The 13,344-nt window shown below is 35.2% G+C and overlaps 1 protein-coding gene across 1 annotated transcript in view; it reads left to right on the forward strand.

Moving 5' to 3' along the window:
- The window catches only part of LOC147069113 (diacylglycerol kinase eta), a 100,598-nt gene that overhangs the window by 46,055 nt on the left and 41,199 nt on the right, over nt 1-13,344 (forward strand). The window contains exon 3 of the mRNA XM_085951547.1: nt 10,869-10,996. Coding sequence (XP_085807673.1) covers nt 10,869-10,996 — 128 coding nt within the window. The remainder of the gene's footprint in view (nt 1-10,868; nt 10,997-13,344) is intronic.

Genomic DNA, 13,344 nt, shown 5'->3' on the forward strand with positions numbered 1-13,344 from the left:
GAAATTAATGTCAATTCCTATTGTTAACACTGTTGTTCAAAAAATACTAGAGAAATAATGAGAAGAGTTGATTCTCGCTTCTCAAGATTTTTCCAAAATTTCAAGATTCTCGTGAATGGGAATTTCGAAAATTCAAGAAATTTAAAAAAAATGATATTCGGAACTAGCGTTGGCAATTTTCCTTGGGTTTTTCACTAAAAAAAACTTAAAAGGTTGTTCCATTTTCTTTGACCTACAGCGCGTAGAACATTTTGTTACATCGGTGAGGAACGGTCGACCACGGTGACGAAATCCGTGAGGCTGTGCTCCAAAGTTTGAAGACACCCGTGTCACATAACACGCCTTTTCACCATCATATCCTTCAGCAAGGACTGGATGACTGGTATCTGTAAGCCAGCTCTCACATCAAAACTCGTCTCGCCTGCAACATGTCGAATACATCGATGTGACGTCATTGTTATTCACCAAACACTCTTTGCTAAATGGAGCTCCGCAAATTGGTCGAATGCGACGGTTTAGTATGACAAATTATCTGCTGTTGCAATCGACAAGTTGCACGCTTCTCGGGCTGCGAGTCGAAGACGGCAGGACGCATACAAACACCTATGAATTGGTCATTCCTATACCGGCTCGCCGATCTCCGCATCCAAATATCTAGACGTTTCGTAGGTTACGTACGACTGTCGCTAGGTAGGTCTGTGCGGTCTTCATACGCAACACAAAAACGACGTTCTTGGAAGGTTTGATTTGTGACTGTGTGGCAGATGCGGCGAGTTTAGATGTAAGAGCCGACTAACGTAACCTTTCGACTCTCAAAGGTCTTGCTAAGATTTCGCGTCTCACAGTCATAGATAAGCAAAATGCTTAATTACATTGGCAGACGCGCAGACCCAACCCGATCCAACCATCCACGCCGACCGTCGTGGCCAACGTTTTACACTATTTGCAATTACACGCTTCGATTCAATTGCGTTGGTCCTTGTTTTTGATTGGTTTAAAATAAACATAGTGTTGCTATTATCAAAAATATAGGTTGACCGAAAACTATTTCTTCGTTAGGATTGGTGGCTACACTGAACAATATTCCTGCACAAATTTACGTCAAAACTGAGCTGTTAAACCTAATGGGCAGTGTTCCGATATCTTCGTACGTTCTCGGCAATCTTCGCTTGGATCTGAACGACGGAAAATAGAATTTATCCCACTTTACTCATGATCGCTCCCGATCCTTGAAAACCATAGAGAATAGATTTTGACAGTCGTGGTATATGATTGGGCCAGACCACCGCCATCTTTAGATTAATAAAGCCTGAGCATAACTTTTTGCACAAGCAACGAGTGGTCCACTGCCATACTATTTATTGATAACGTACTTGAAGGGAAGTTTGGTATTCTATAATGACTGAAGAGTATAAATAAGTTATTGGTTATTGTCATTTAGAATCGACTGTCACATTGACAAACGTCCTGGTGTATTATGATATTATTATACACAGAAGAAGTTTATTTACTTCGATCGTCACTTCCAATTATTAAAAACACAGAAGCACCAAATCAGATGAACTCCAAGGTCTCCAAGATACGTTAAAATAATCTGAAAGAAATCTGAAACTAAGAATACTCCGACAAGTGAACACGACAGACGCCTCAGTATGAGCACTCTATATACAATGACAGGCAATGACAGGTCATCCATAGACAACGGGAGGAGCGGAAAGGTAAGAGCAGTCGTGAATGTATCGGTTTTCCTCTTTAGTCGGCAATGGCCAGACGCAATCTGCCAATATAATTTTAACTTAATACGCACACATTGGACAGGCAGCATTTGGTTTTTACGTAATACGGCGTTGACCTCCATACGACTAATGTTCACTCATATTAAAAAAATATATATGAATTTCAATTTATGAGTGTGGCTATATGGAATGTCTGATAGCCATAATCAGTAAGCACCCTGTCACGTACGCCACTGACAAATTTAATCTGATGTTCGTGGGGATTCCTGATGCGTGACGTACTAACGCATTTTCTCTTTTTCCCGCCCATTTCATCTCGTTTTCCCTCGCTTTTTTATCTCGTTTTCCCGCGCGATTCACAAGTAAGTGGTGTAATATAGTGGCGGCGCTTAAAAGACGTATGGTCAGCACGTGAGGACATTACGCTGACACGGTCGTTACGCGGATATCACAGGGTGAGGCGTGATCGCGCGCAATGTCAGGGCCAAGGGGGAGCGTCACATGTGTCTACTGGAGACATCTGGTAGCGGAACTAACTATAATTTAATGAAAAAATACATGTAAAGTGTATTATTTAACCATTACATATATATTATCTATGTTACAACAGTAGCAAAATAATCATTTATTTTTTAACGAAACTGTTTTACGCGTGGTTCAATAAAATTCTAGGGTCTGTGTCATGATTTACCCGACAGTCAAAAAAACAAAGGCAGCGGGTGGAATCGGAGAATCGTTTAGAACAGTGTTTCTCAAGCGGTGGTCCGCAAAAATTTTCTGATAGTCCACGATTTTTTGCGTATAAATGCCTATGCTAAAAATTCCAATAAAATCTTCAAAATATGGTGGTAGCTCCCCGATATTATAAACATATTTACATACTACTCGTATTATAAAACGTAAACAATAACAACAAACTGTGATAACATAGAACCTTTAGAATAAGCGTAGTTTAGTCAAATTTACTATATAATTGCGCAATAAATACATAATATAATAAAATACGGTAATTTATCGATCCAAGACTGTCCGACAACAAGAAATCGGCATTAACAGGAAGTCACTGTAGTCGAAAGTAGAAGTAGTGTAGAAGACTTCGCAGTGACTTACCTGTCATGGCTGCCGCCTGTACTACTAGAGTGCATGTTTAAAAAATAATGTATCGGCCCATATTTAGATGCGACTCTTTTCTTCTTCACAATGAACCAAAAGTTTACTCATAATAATTCTAACATCACTCCTGATCGTTTTAGCCATGTTGTTCGTAATTACGTAAATTCATGAATCCGTACACCGTGGGTGGGAACATAAAATTAAATGATAAATTTGGGGGCGTTCCTCGTTTGAAAACGGAAGTGCGATTAGCTGCACTGGATGGGATTATTCTTTTACAGTTTTAACACGTGAACAAGAAATTCTCATTCGACAATATACATCTATACTGTACAGCATGTATGGACCGTACGCTACCGATGAATATAGCTATTTAACATAACAATCACACAATTATCTGTGTCCATGTACTTTAAATTGAATGTAACATACTATTGATGAGAACTGTTTGAAGAAGCGCCAGAACATAATTTGGACTGGTAAAAAGTCCAGGGTCGCAGACTCAACGCGCTGCTGCCCTACTAGACTACTGATATCAATTTCTACTGTACGAAAACATCTTCTTGGCTACGTTTCCAGGCGCTGTTTACTAAATGGGAGGAGCTTATAATGGAATTACGGTTAAAATGGGTGGAGTACACGTAGCCAAGAAAATGTTTTTGTACAGTATATCGTATCGAATGATCACATGAATATGTGTAGATTTCCAATAAAGGAAACCCTAACAAAAGAAGAACGCGAACGCTCAAAAATATGACAGACTGATCTCTTTTTAGAGCAATGACACTGGAAGGAAAAACATGGTTAAATTCATTTCCTATGTTCAATAACGGATATAGACACAAAGTTTTGTAGAAGTCGTTAACCTATGTAATTGGATCGTTTTTATCCTCAGTTGATCAATTATTTTGCAAAGTAATTATTTCACTTTGGCAAAATAGAATTCCATCTAAAGACTAACTCAATTACGTAATGAAACAGATACGCTGATGAAATTTCCATTTAGGGCGGATGTAGAGAGAGAGAGAGAGAGAGAGCTTGGTTTTTATCAAAATATTATTCAAACGAGAACCGTGCTAAACAAACAATAATAACCTCATAAATAAAACTTGTCTTCGAAAGTGAAATTAAAATCTGTATGTATCGCACGCTTTGAAAGTTTTCGGTGTAATAGCGCCTCGGAGGGACTTGAGTTCAGCGAAAGGATGCACAACCTTTTTGTCAGTAGGGATAATAATTTACCCATGTTATATAAATAAAGGTACAGGGTCGTGTGCATGAGATTCCCAAATACTTTATAGGCTAAATACTGCTAATGTGTCATGGCGTCCAATATAATGGCAAACTTATAAAATTTCATTCCCCTATCATTAATTTAAAATTTTAAAATCGTAAATGTGTCTGAAAGTGTGCAAACGGTACCATATAAATTTAATAATCATAAATGAATAATTATTATGTACTTTAAATAATTTATCAGTGATTTTATCACATTTATTTTATAATTCTACTGTACTAAAGGATAAAGTATTCCCGATAAACATTTCCATTTGATGGCAATACATACAGTTGTATTATGACTAACTTCACTTCAATCACTTATATTATTATGAGATGTCAAAACGGAATAAGAAATGACAGAAATGAAAATGGATTTAGTTTAGAATGTAATGTAATGATCTCTGTATAATATTATACAGACACAGCAGTAGGTACCTATCTTTGCGGTCGTTTAGCGGAGGTATTTTATCTCAATCTTACGTAAATCCATCTTATCCTACTATCTATCTATCTATCTACCATTCTACTATCTAGATTATAGACTATGGATCAAAATTATACGTATTTTGTAAACAGCACGACTAGGAACTGTTTTTGAAGTTCGCAAATGTCACAGTCTACAAAATGAACAAGGGTTTCAAGCAAACGTTTGTTGTAATCATAGACTAATATACTTTTAGTTACAATAAGTGCATTATTAAAATGACATTTGAAAGTGGCAGATGAAGCAGCCATTTTGAATGACGTGTGACGTCAGATTGCTTACGTCACAAACAGTGTTATACGCTATATGGTGCAAAATCGGTTAAATAGCTTATAAAGAATTTGTGTACTTATAGAAATTATTATGTAAACAAATTTCACCTTTTTCTAATTGTTCGCTGACCGCACAGGGAATAGTGACCCTATTTATAGTAATGGTTTTCTAAGAAGGTGGGCTCATACATTAATCAACCAATTTCCTAACGGCACAATTACGTATCATAAATATATTTTTACATACATAGTATTTTGAAAACAAACCGATCACCAATAAGTAACGCAATTTAGAAAACGCTTCAGAGAATAATAAATTGAATAAAAATTAACGTTGCCGGAATTAGAAAGGACACTTATAGAATAGTTGTCAGTGGACATGGGCGCAGGTTCAAATCCAGCTGGGTGTAGTATTTTTTTTCAAAATATTTTTTTCTAGTTGTTATATATTATATTTCTTTGAAGTGTTTTCAAATTATGTATGTTCGATAAAAAATGTCACATTCTTAAGTTTTATGAATTATTCGTTGAATAAAAAAATATTTAATAAATATGTTTTAATATATTAGGCCCACGATGGCCGAACGGCTTGCGCGTCTGCTTATAATTTCATAGGTTCCGGGGTCGAATCTTGGTTCTGGCACGTGGTGTGGACGTAATAGGTTGAGCAAATGGTTAACATCCATTTCTCATATAAACAAAAATCTGGTAATACAAACCTCCACTCTGTGAAAAAAAAAATTACATCACTTTTACTTGTTATCAAAATAAAATTATATTGAGTACTGATTATATACGCAAACACTAAAAACTGGCAGTATTAAAATATCTTATTTTATTATTAAAACTATTGAAACTAAATTGATTTTTTTTTTATTTTGTGTCAACTGACATAGTGTTGCAATAGTTGCAATTCGAGTAGTATTGCCCAAATGTTGTGATTTAAATTTTATAATAACTGTTAATTTATAATAAGTCAATTTATATTTTGCAGTTTTCATACTTTTACCGTTATACGTCAGTTTAAAAATATTTTCATCGCCAAAAGCAACGTTGTCATAGTATGCTAAGCTGCCATCTATGCATAAGGTTTATAATTAGTTAGTTTTGTATATCGTTAACATTCTGTGCATCATGCCTTAAGGTCATTGGACTTCCCAGTCACGGTACCTATGTAGTTTCGCCGCCAAGCTTTATCAGCCCTGTGTTGTCATTGCCAATTCCATGGAAGGTATTTTGCGAGGAATTTCACCAACCCATTGTTTGCTTACATTATTGCACATGCACATTGCAGGAGGTTAATAAATAAAGTGATATACAATTGATGGCTGAAGGCATTTTACCGTGTTTCACGGATAATCTAGTCTTGGTACTTCGTTAATTCATCGGATAGAATAAATAAAATCAATTGCCTATTTCATTTAGTCTGGATGCCTCGGGTTATGCACCACTGGTTAAGCGTCTCCCGTGAATTATGAACGTTTGGAGGAGATTTATTTACGGGATTAGCATTCGGCAGGGAATGGTTTGGGAACCGCTGCTCTTTAAACGTGCTCCGTTTACGAGAGTGTAGCTGTATTTTCGACAGTGGAATATTTACAGTATTTCAATTTATAATTCATCCTTTTAAACGTGATTGAGCATTGGAAATGACAAGTTGAAGACGTTCACAACATGACGTAAGACATATATAGGAAAATAAAGAATGTCTCTCGTAATCTAATGCATAACGCAACGGCTTCTTATCCAGCGGCCCCGGGTTCAATTCTCAAATCCTGTTTTTGTGATTGTTTCACTACTACTTCATTAAATACTGTTTCACTACAAACTACTGCACAACTGTTATTAGACCTCGTGGCATGTTGCAGTGTTAAAATAATTTTAAAAAATCCTAGCAAAAAATACATAACAAACTTGAGTCCTCGAATGGGTTAAATAATATCCGTATATACATATTTTAACATCTTTGCATTTAAGGTGCAAAGTTTGCAAATTTCGTCAGCATTGGCAACCATATTTTTTAAGTTATACTTCTTTTGGCGCGTTTGGGAAAACAGATCAGAGTGTATTTTTAGCGTGTGAGTCGTGTGACGAAGTTGCGCGCGCCGATGTAACACATAATTTATTTTAATTTAAAATCTGGGCATTAACAACACTAACTCTGATTTATAAAATGAGTCAAAACCTCTCAAATTTTTAGTTTGAACGTACTCGTATCAGGGTATTTGCTGGCTTATAATTTTTTACTATTTTATTTTATATGCAAGATTGAATAATACACAAGGTTTAATAATGTTACATAAATTTCAATTAAGAATTTTACATTCTTAAATATTCAATATAAATAATGTTACACATAATGAAAATAATATATTATTATTACCAACGCTTTTTAAATTGTGTCACCAGATGAAAATATCTGTGTGCCGCCGCTGACATTTTTTGTTTTATCTAGTTTCAACGTAATCCAAGACGCTATCTATTATCGTATTTCAGTAGTTACCTATGCAATAAAACTATGTCGCACTATTTCTCTTTGCCATAATAACCCATCCTAATGTATTTTGTTTCTATTTATTATACTCGTTTCCTTTCCAGCATTTACACAAATTTCTTTTTGTGGTTAAATAAATATATATATATCTATCCGCGGTAGGTAGTACTTAAAATATTTGCCACCATATAAACAGCTGTTTAGTGTTTATAATTATATAACATTTTATAATTAACATGTTCGAATAAACGGATGATGCAGCTATTCTTTCTATTGTCACTTCACAATAATCCGTATCTTTATAATGTAGATCCCATGTTCATGTTTTCCTGGTAAAAAGGTACTGTCATAAATATATAAATACCTGAGTAGAGAAGGTGTAATAGTTCAGGGGTCGGCAAACCACGGCTTGCGAGCCACATGCGGCTCTTTGCCATATTCCCAATTCACATTTTTTACAAAAAGATATGATTGTTGTCGTTTTAAATCCGCCCATTTGCAAAAGTCGACAAATTAAAATTTTCTCCATTTCATATTGACACGAGCACTTTTGAAATAGATTTTTTTATGTGGATTTTACAAGCAAAGAGTTATGTAGCTCCAAATTTGTAGATCTTGCCACCAAAATTGAGGATTCGGAGAAAGAAAAATGCAATTTAATTTCACAGCACAGCGGAGCGCTCTAAAAGATCTACATAATAAGGTAGATACTACGATTTTTAATACATGGTATAGCTTTCCGAACTCATATTCGAGTCTACATAATATGTATGTGAACAATCATTTTCAAACATGAAGAATATAAATAGCTTTTAGAGAAGCCAAATAACCGATGAGAATTTGGAGTCACACCTAAAATTGAAAACTACAAGTTTCATACCAAACATACAGACACTCTCCAAAGAAATGCAAGAAAGGTCATTGTTCACATTAGTTTCTAGGAATGTGTGAAAATTGTATGTAACTCATTTTATATCTAAAAATTATATTTATAATTTCAACAATAAAAAAACTTATATTTACGTTAGTTTTATTCGCAAAATCTTCTTCATAAATAAACATACTTATCATATTTATAAAAATATATGTATGGCTCTCGAAAAAAATTTTAACCGTTGTGATACTCATATTTGGATCTTTTGGTCCAAGAGTTTGCCAACCCCTGTACTAGTTAGTAGAAGTAGACCTTTGTTGGATACTTCTCGTTTCTACTCGTAACGTATGTGTATAATATCTTCACGCCTTCCATTGATTTTAAGCGACGCCAAGATCCCTGATGTCCAGCTATCCTGGTGTCCAAATTAATAACCTCATTTTATCAGGAACGCGTAATCAACAAAAGCAAAAATGACAGAATGCAATCACACTTCGTTTATAGGACTATAGAATACCTTTTAGAACGGTATAAAAATTTGCTTTTACAAAAATTATGGTATTTAGCTTTACGCTTATTTCGCGACGTAAATTTAAACAGGTAGGAGCCCATCTATTTAAGAGTATTTCTTTTTTACCTGTTTATTACGCCTCTTTTAATTGAAGACCCGCAATAAAACTGAGAGAGAAAAGGCTCGTTAGTTACGCAAAAGCTATTTTGTGCGGTAATGGATTTGTTTTGTTTTTACGCCGTGGTTCTGTCTACCTGTGTTTCATATTATTATTATGTCCACTCTCAGTGATACTTTCATAATTTGTATAGCTCACCAACATGGTTATTCTAACATATCACTTAACATCCAAAAAGAGCTTAATGTGATATACTTATCACATGTATCACTTTATTTATTTAGGCAGTTAATTATTACAATAAGTTAAGCGTCTGAACTGTCAAAAAGTACTATCTCATGTAGTGCTAACACCGCGACTGGCGGGTTTGGAGTCGTTGGCCATTAGATGTAATTAACGTGTTATTTAAATGTGGTAATTAAAAGGATAGCAGTGATTGTGTTAACATCCCGTCTCTTGGCTGTGTTAACTTTTAGAGCGAGATAGAGTATGTCAATTACATATTGAAAATTGAGATGCAAGATCCGACTGTTTTGAAAAATAATTACGTTACAGCCGCAGCCTTAATTTATAGTTCCCGCGAGCTGTCAAATATCTAGTGGCTAGTATCAGCAAGTAGTTACTTAATATTTGTTTTACTACATGCTGCAATTGCAATGACATGACTTATACAATTGTAGGTTATGTTGATATGATTGACGTTTCAATACAACATTTTTGGATTCGAACGTATCATACCCGAATTTGACTGACATGTCTACCAACCTAAATTTTCATCCTATTACGAATTTACCAATTATTTTCGATACCGCCTTGTGTATGGAATGGCTTCCGTATTAATTTGGACCAATGCAAATAACGGAAACGTGCGAAAGTACTAACTGTTGAGAATAGCAGCGTAAGAAGGAATTGTGAAGAATCATTAAATAACGATTATTAAATTTATGCTTGAAAGAAAATAATTACGTGTATTTAGCATTATAGCCAAGTGCCACATTGGGTTAATTAGCTTTTAATATCTAAGTTTTAAATCAATGCAATACCTAGCTCCAAAATTTGTCATACATTATTTCTGTCGAATTATCATGCAATTATCAAAGTTTTCAAATAACAGCAGCGTTTCCCAAATGGGTTCCAATGAATCCTGGAATTTTGGACTAAAACAATTCAGGCTAGTTTCACTTATGGATTCATTTAAGAAATCTGAGCATGAACTTTATTTGGCAGTGACATTGCAGACAATCTTCGCAATTATTTACACACGTCTACTAACCAGTATTTTCAATCAATGAATGAAAAAATAATCTTCTTCTAACGATTACCATCGTTCTATCATCAGCTGCATCCTGGAATAGTTCAGTGAAGCTGTACTCGTACCAATCACTGAAGTTATTAAGTCACGTGTTCTATGTTTATCATTTATCTTTTTTATATAACAAGTAGGGAATGCTTTGCTTTTATGGTGTCATAATGTGACCGAGGTATAAACATACCACATAAGCGTAAAGTTCGATAGTTTTAACAGAAAATATGACGTAGTTAGAGTGACGCCGAACTAGAGAAAATGATACAATTGGCGTCATGTAAGAGCGTTTTGCCACTATAGTGCTGTAGTTTTCTGGTTTTGATGGTATGCAGAACTGGTGATGATGTCGACATCTGTCATTGCGTCAGTTCTAAGTATTTTGAGTCACATCTCGAAAGCTTCAACTCAACAATGACTGGGCTTAATATCCATTTGTACAAGATAACCGGCTAGATTTTAAAAAAATGATAGCTATCAATTACTTCTAACGGTCAATTAATAGAAAAGAAGTACATAGTCCTTCGAATTGTTTGTTGGAAGCGACTCCAGACATGCGAATAAAATAATTGAACTGAATATAAGAAGAATTAGAAAAAAATATTAGGTACATATGTCATGCTCATTATTTAAAAAAAATGACAATGATTTTATTATGATATTGTTTTCTTTTGATTCGCAGGTGATCACACCGTGTCGTTCCCTGGTGCTGTGCGGCGAGACGAGGCGCGACATGGAGGAATGGCTGGCGGCCCTCAAGGCTGCCACACCTGGTGGCCCCCCTGACATGCTAACCGGAGACCATCACTGGTAAGGAGCAATGGCATCACCATTTTCATTCATAATCAAACTAAATCGATCACACTATATATTGTGTCGCTAGATTTCAAAATCAGCCAAGTCCACGTTTAGGTATTTTGGACTTTTTTGTGAATTGCTGAAGAACTACTGCTTTCTAACATTTCTGTATTATCAAAATATGGAACTTATTAATTTTAAATATTCTATACTCGAAAGAATATAAACTTTCACCCTTGTGACTGTGTACTTGAGAAAACAAAAAGCTGTTTTTCTCCTATTCATCTATTATGGACTTGGCTGATTTTGAATTCTAGCTACAATTATTGTCTTGGCATATTTTATTATTTGAATTTGGTATTCAATACATATAAAAAAATATTTACTGCACGTATTTAGCTAATATGATAAAGTTTCTATAAATAGTGGATGAATTTATAAATTTACTGGAAAAGTTGGATGTGAAGCAGAAATAAGAAGGCACACACAGTTGCGAAAAATGCGATGTCACGAAAATTATTCTTGTGCAAACATTGGTGTTCTCTATATTCTTTTAATTGTCATGGACCATGGGGCAAGGAAGCGAAAGGCAAGTTATACCTTCGAAATGTGTTCTTGGACAGAGCACAAGACAAACCAGTCAATTATCCAGAGACTCCAGATGAAGAAACGGCTCTCGACAATAAATTTAAGACGCATTTTTCAGTTTTTTTGATATATTATTCGGCGTGGACCGGATAGACTGGTGATTTTTGGTAGCCTCTAGGGAAGAGCGGCGTTGTGCTAGAGTAACCAAGTGACGGAGCTTACTTGGTGCAACCTTCACTTTTCCATGAGAGAAGTAGACCGTGACGGTGGAGAGTCTCAGTTATTCAGAATATTACTCAATTTCAGGGGGCTAACGATATTCAGCCATAAGGAAACTATCAATAAGAGAAGGAAAGTATGAATTCCGAAAGTATATGTAATCTTATAATAAATATTGTCAATACATACTGTAAAGGGTGGGTTTAAAAATAGCTACTTACTGATTTTAATGAAAAAGGGGTAGCTGATAAAAAAATATTTATAATTTAGTACAGGAGCTGACTACTATTATGCATAGAAAAATCTAAGTGGAAGTGGTGAGCAATTAGAATTTTTAGTTAATAAATTAATATTTTAATAAATTACTACAAAATTGCTAAATCTTTTAAAAATACGTGGTAATTCATTCATTGACAACAAAGTTACATAATATATTATTTGAGATTTATTTTGTGGGGGTCAGCAACCCCAGACCTTGTCAGCAAACGCTGCGAGAATGCAGCAACGCGACAGTCAGCGCATTACCTAAGTATCGCATATCACTTAATCTACAGTCAGCATAACTTACAAATGTGACATAGTCTGTGATAGTCAACAATCCAATCCTTGGCAGCAAGCGCTGCGATATTGCAGCAACGCGACTAATAGCGCATTACCCAATTATCGCATGTCATTTCATCTACAGTCAGCACCATGGCCCCCACATCCTGAAGCGGGCCAGGAATTATGACGGGCCCCCATACCTATCGTTAAGGTTAAGAGCAGTGTGATGCTCTACCTACACTTTAATGTTCCCTAAATTGTATCCTTAATGGAACCCCAGGGTTCCGCAAAGCAAAATTAAGGGCGTTCTGTGTATTTTTAGCGATTTTTCGTACTTTCATATAAACCCAATTGTGGTAGTCAGGTAACATGACCCCTTCAATATATTTGATAAATAGCCATTTCAGGAAACACACTAAAAATAATTTTAAAAAATTTCTACATGTGAAATATCATCATAATATCACATTGAATTGCATCATATAGCCACATGTATGTAAAATTTTACATTTTTAAGTAAAATGGCACGCAGGCGACTAGCTATAAGCTAGAGCCCTGTCAGCCCCCCCCCCCCCCTTGTGAGGGCCATGGTCAGCACATTCTTCAATTGTGACATACGTCTAATTATTGAATATTCATTTTCAGTATTATTCAATTGCAAGTACTTCAATAAATAGCTAATCACAATTTATGAAAAAGGCACTCTCTATCATCGTGCCTCGGACTGAGCATCTCTTACTGTACCTCGCCTTACTTTTTCTACTGTCACACATGTAATTTTACTTTACCTATTTATTCGATAAATAAACTCTCGAACTCAATCCACTCAACAACCACTAGTATTTCATTCTCAACACCCTAAAATTTGTATCACATAATGTTTGAGGAATGTCTTTATGTCAAAAAGAAAAATCTATTGTACTGCAATGTTACATTATTACGAGATAATATTCCTCGGTGAAATAATAAATTTTGTTCTGTATGAGAAACAGAATGGAAAATAATTTTAC

This window comes from Rhyacophila brunnea, unplaced genomic scaffold, assembly GCF_057557595.1.
Source record: "Rhyacophila brunnea isolate RB1 unplaced genomic scaffold, BYU_Rbru_1.0 scaffold_24, whole genome shotgun sequence".
In the NCBI taxonomy this organism is placed as follows: domain Eukaryota; kingdom Metazoa; phylum Arthropoda; class Insecta; order Trichoptera; family Rhyacophilidae; genus Rhyacophila; species Rhyacophila brunnea.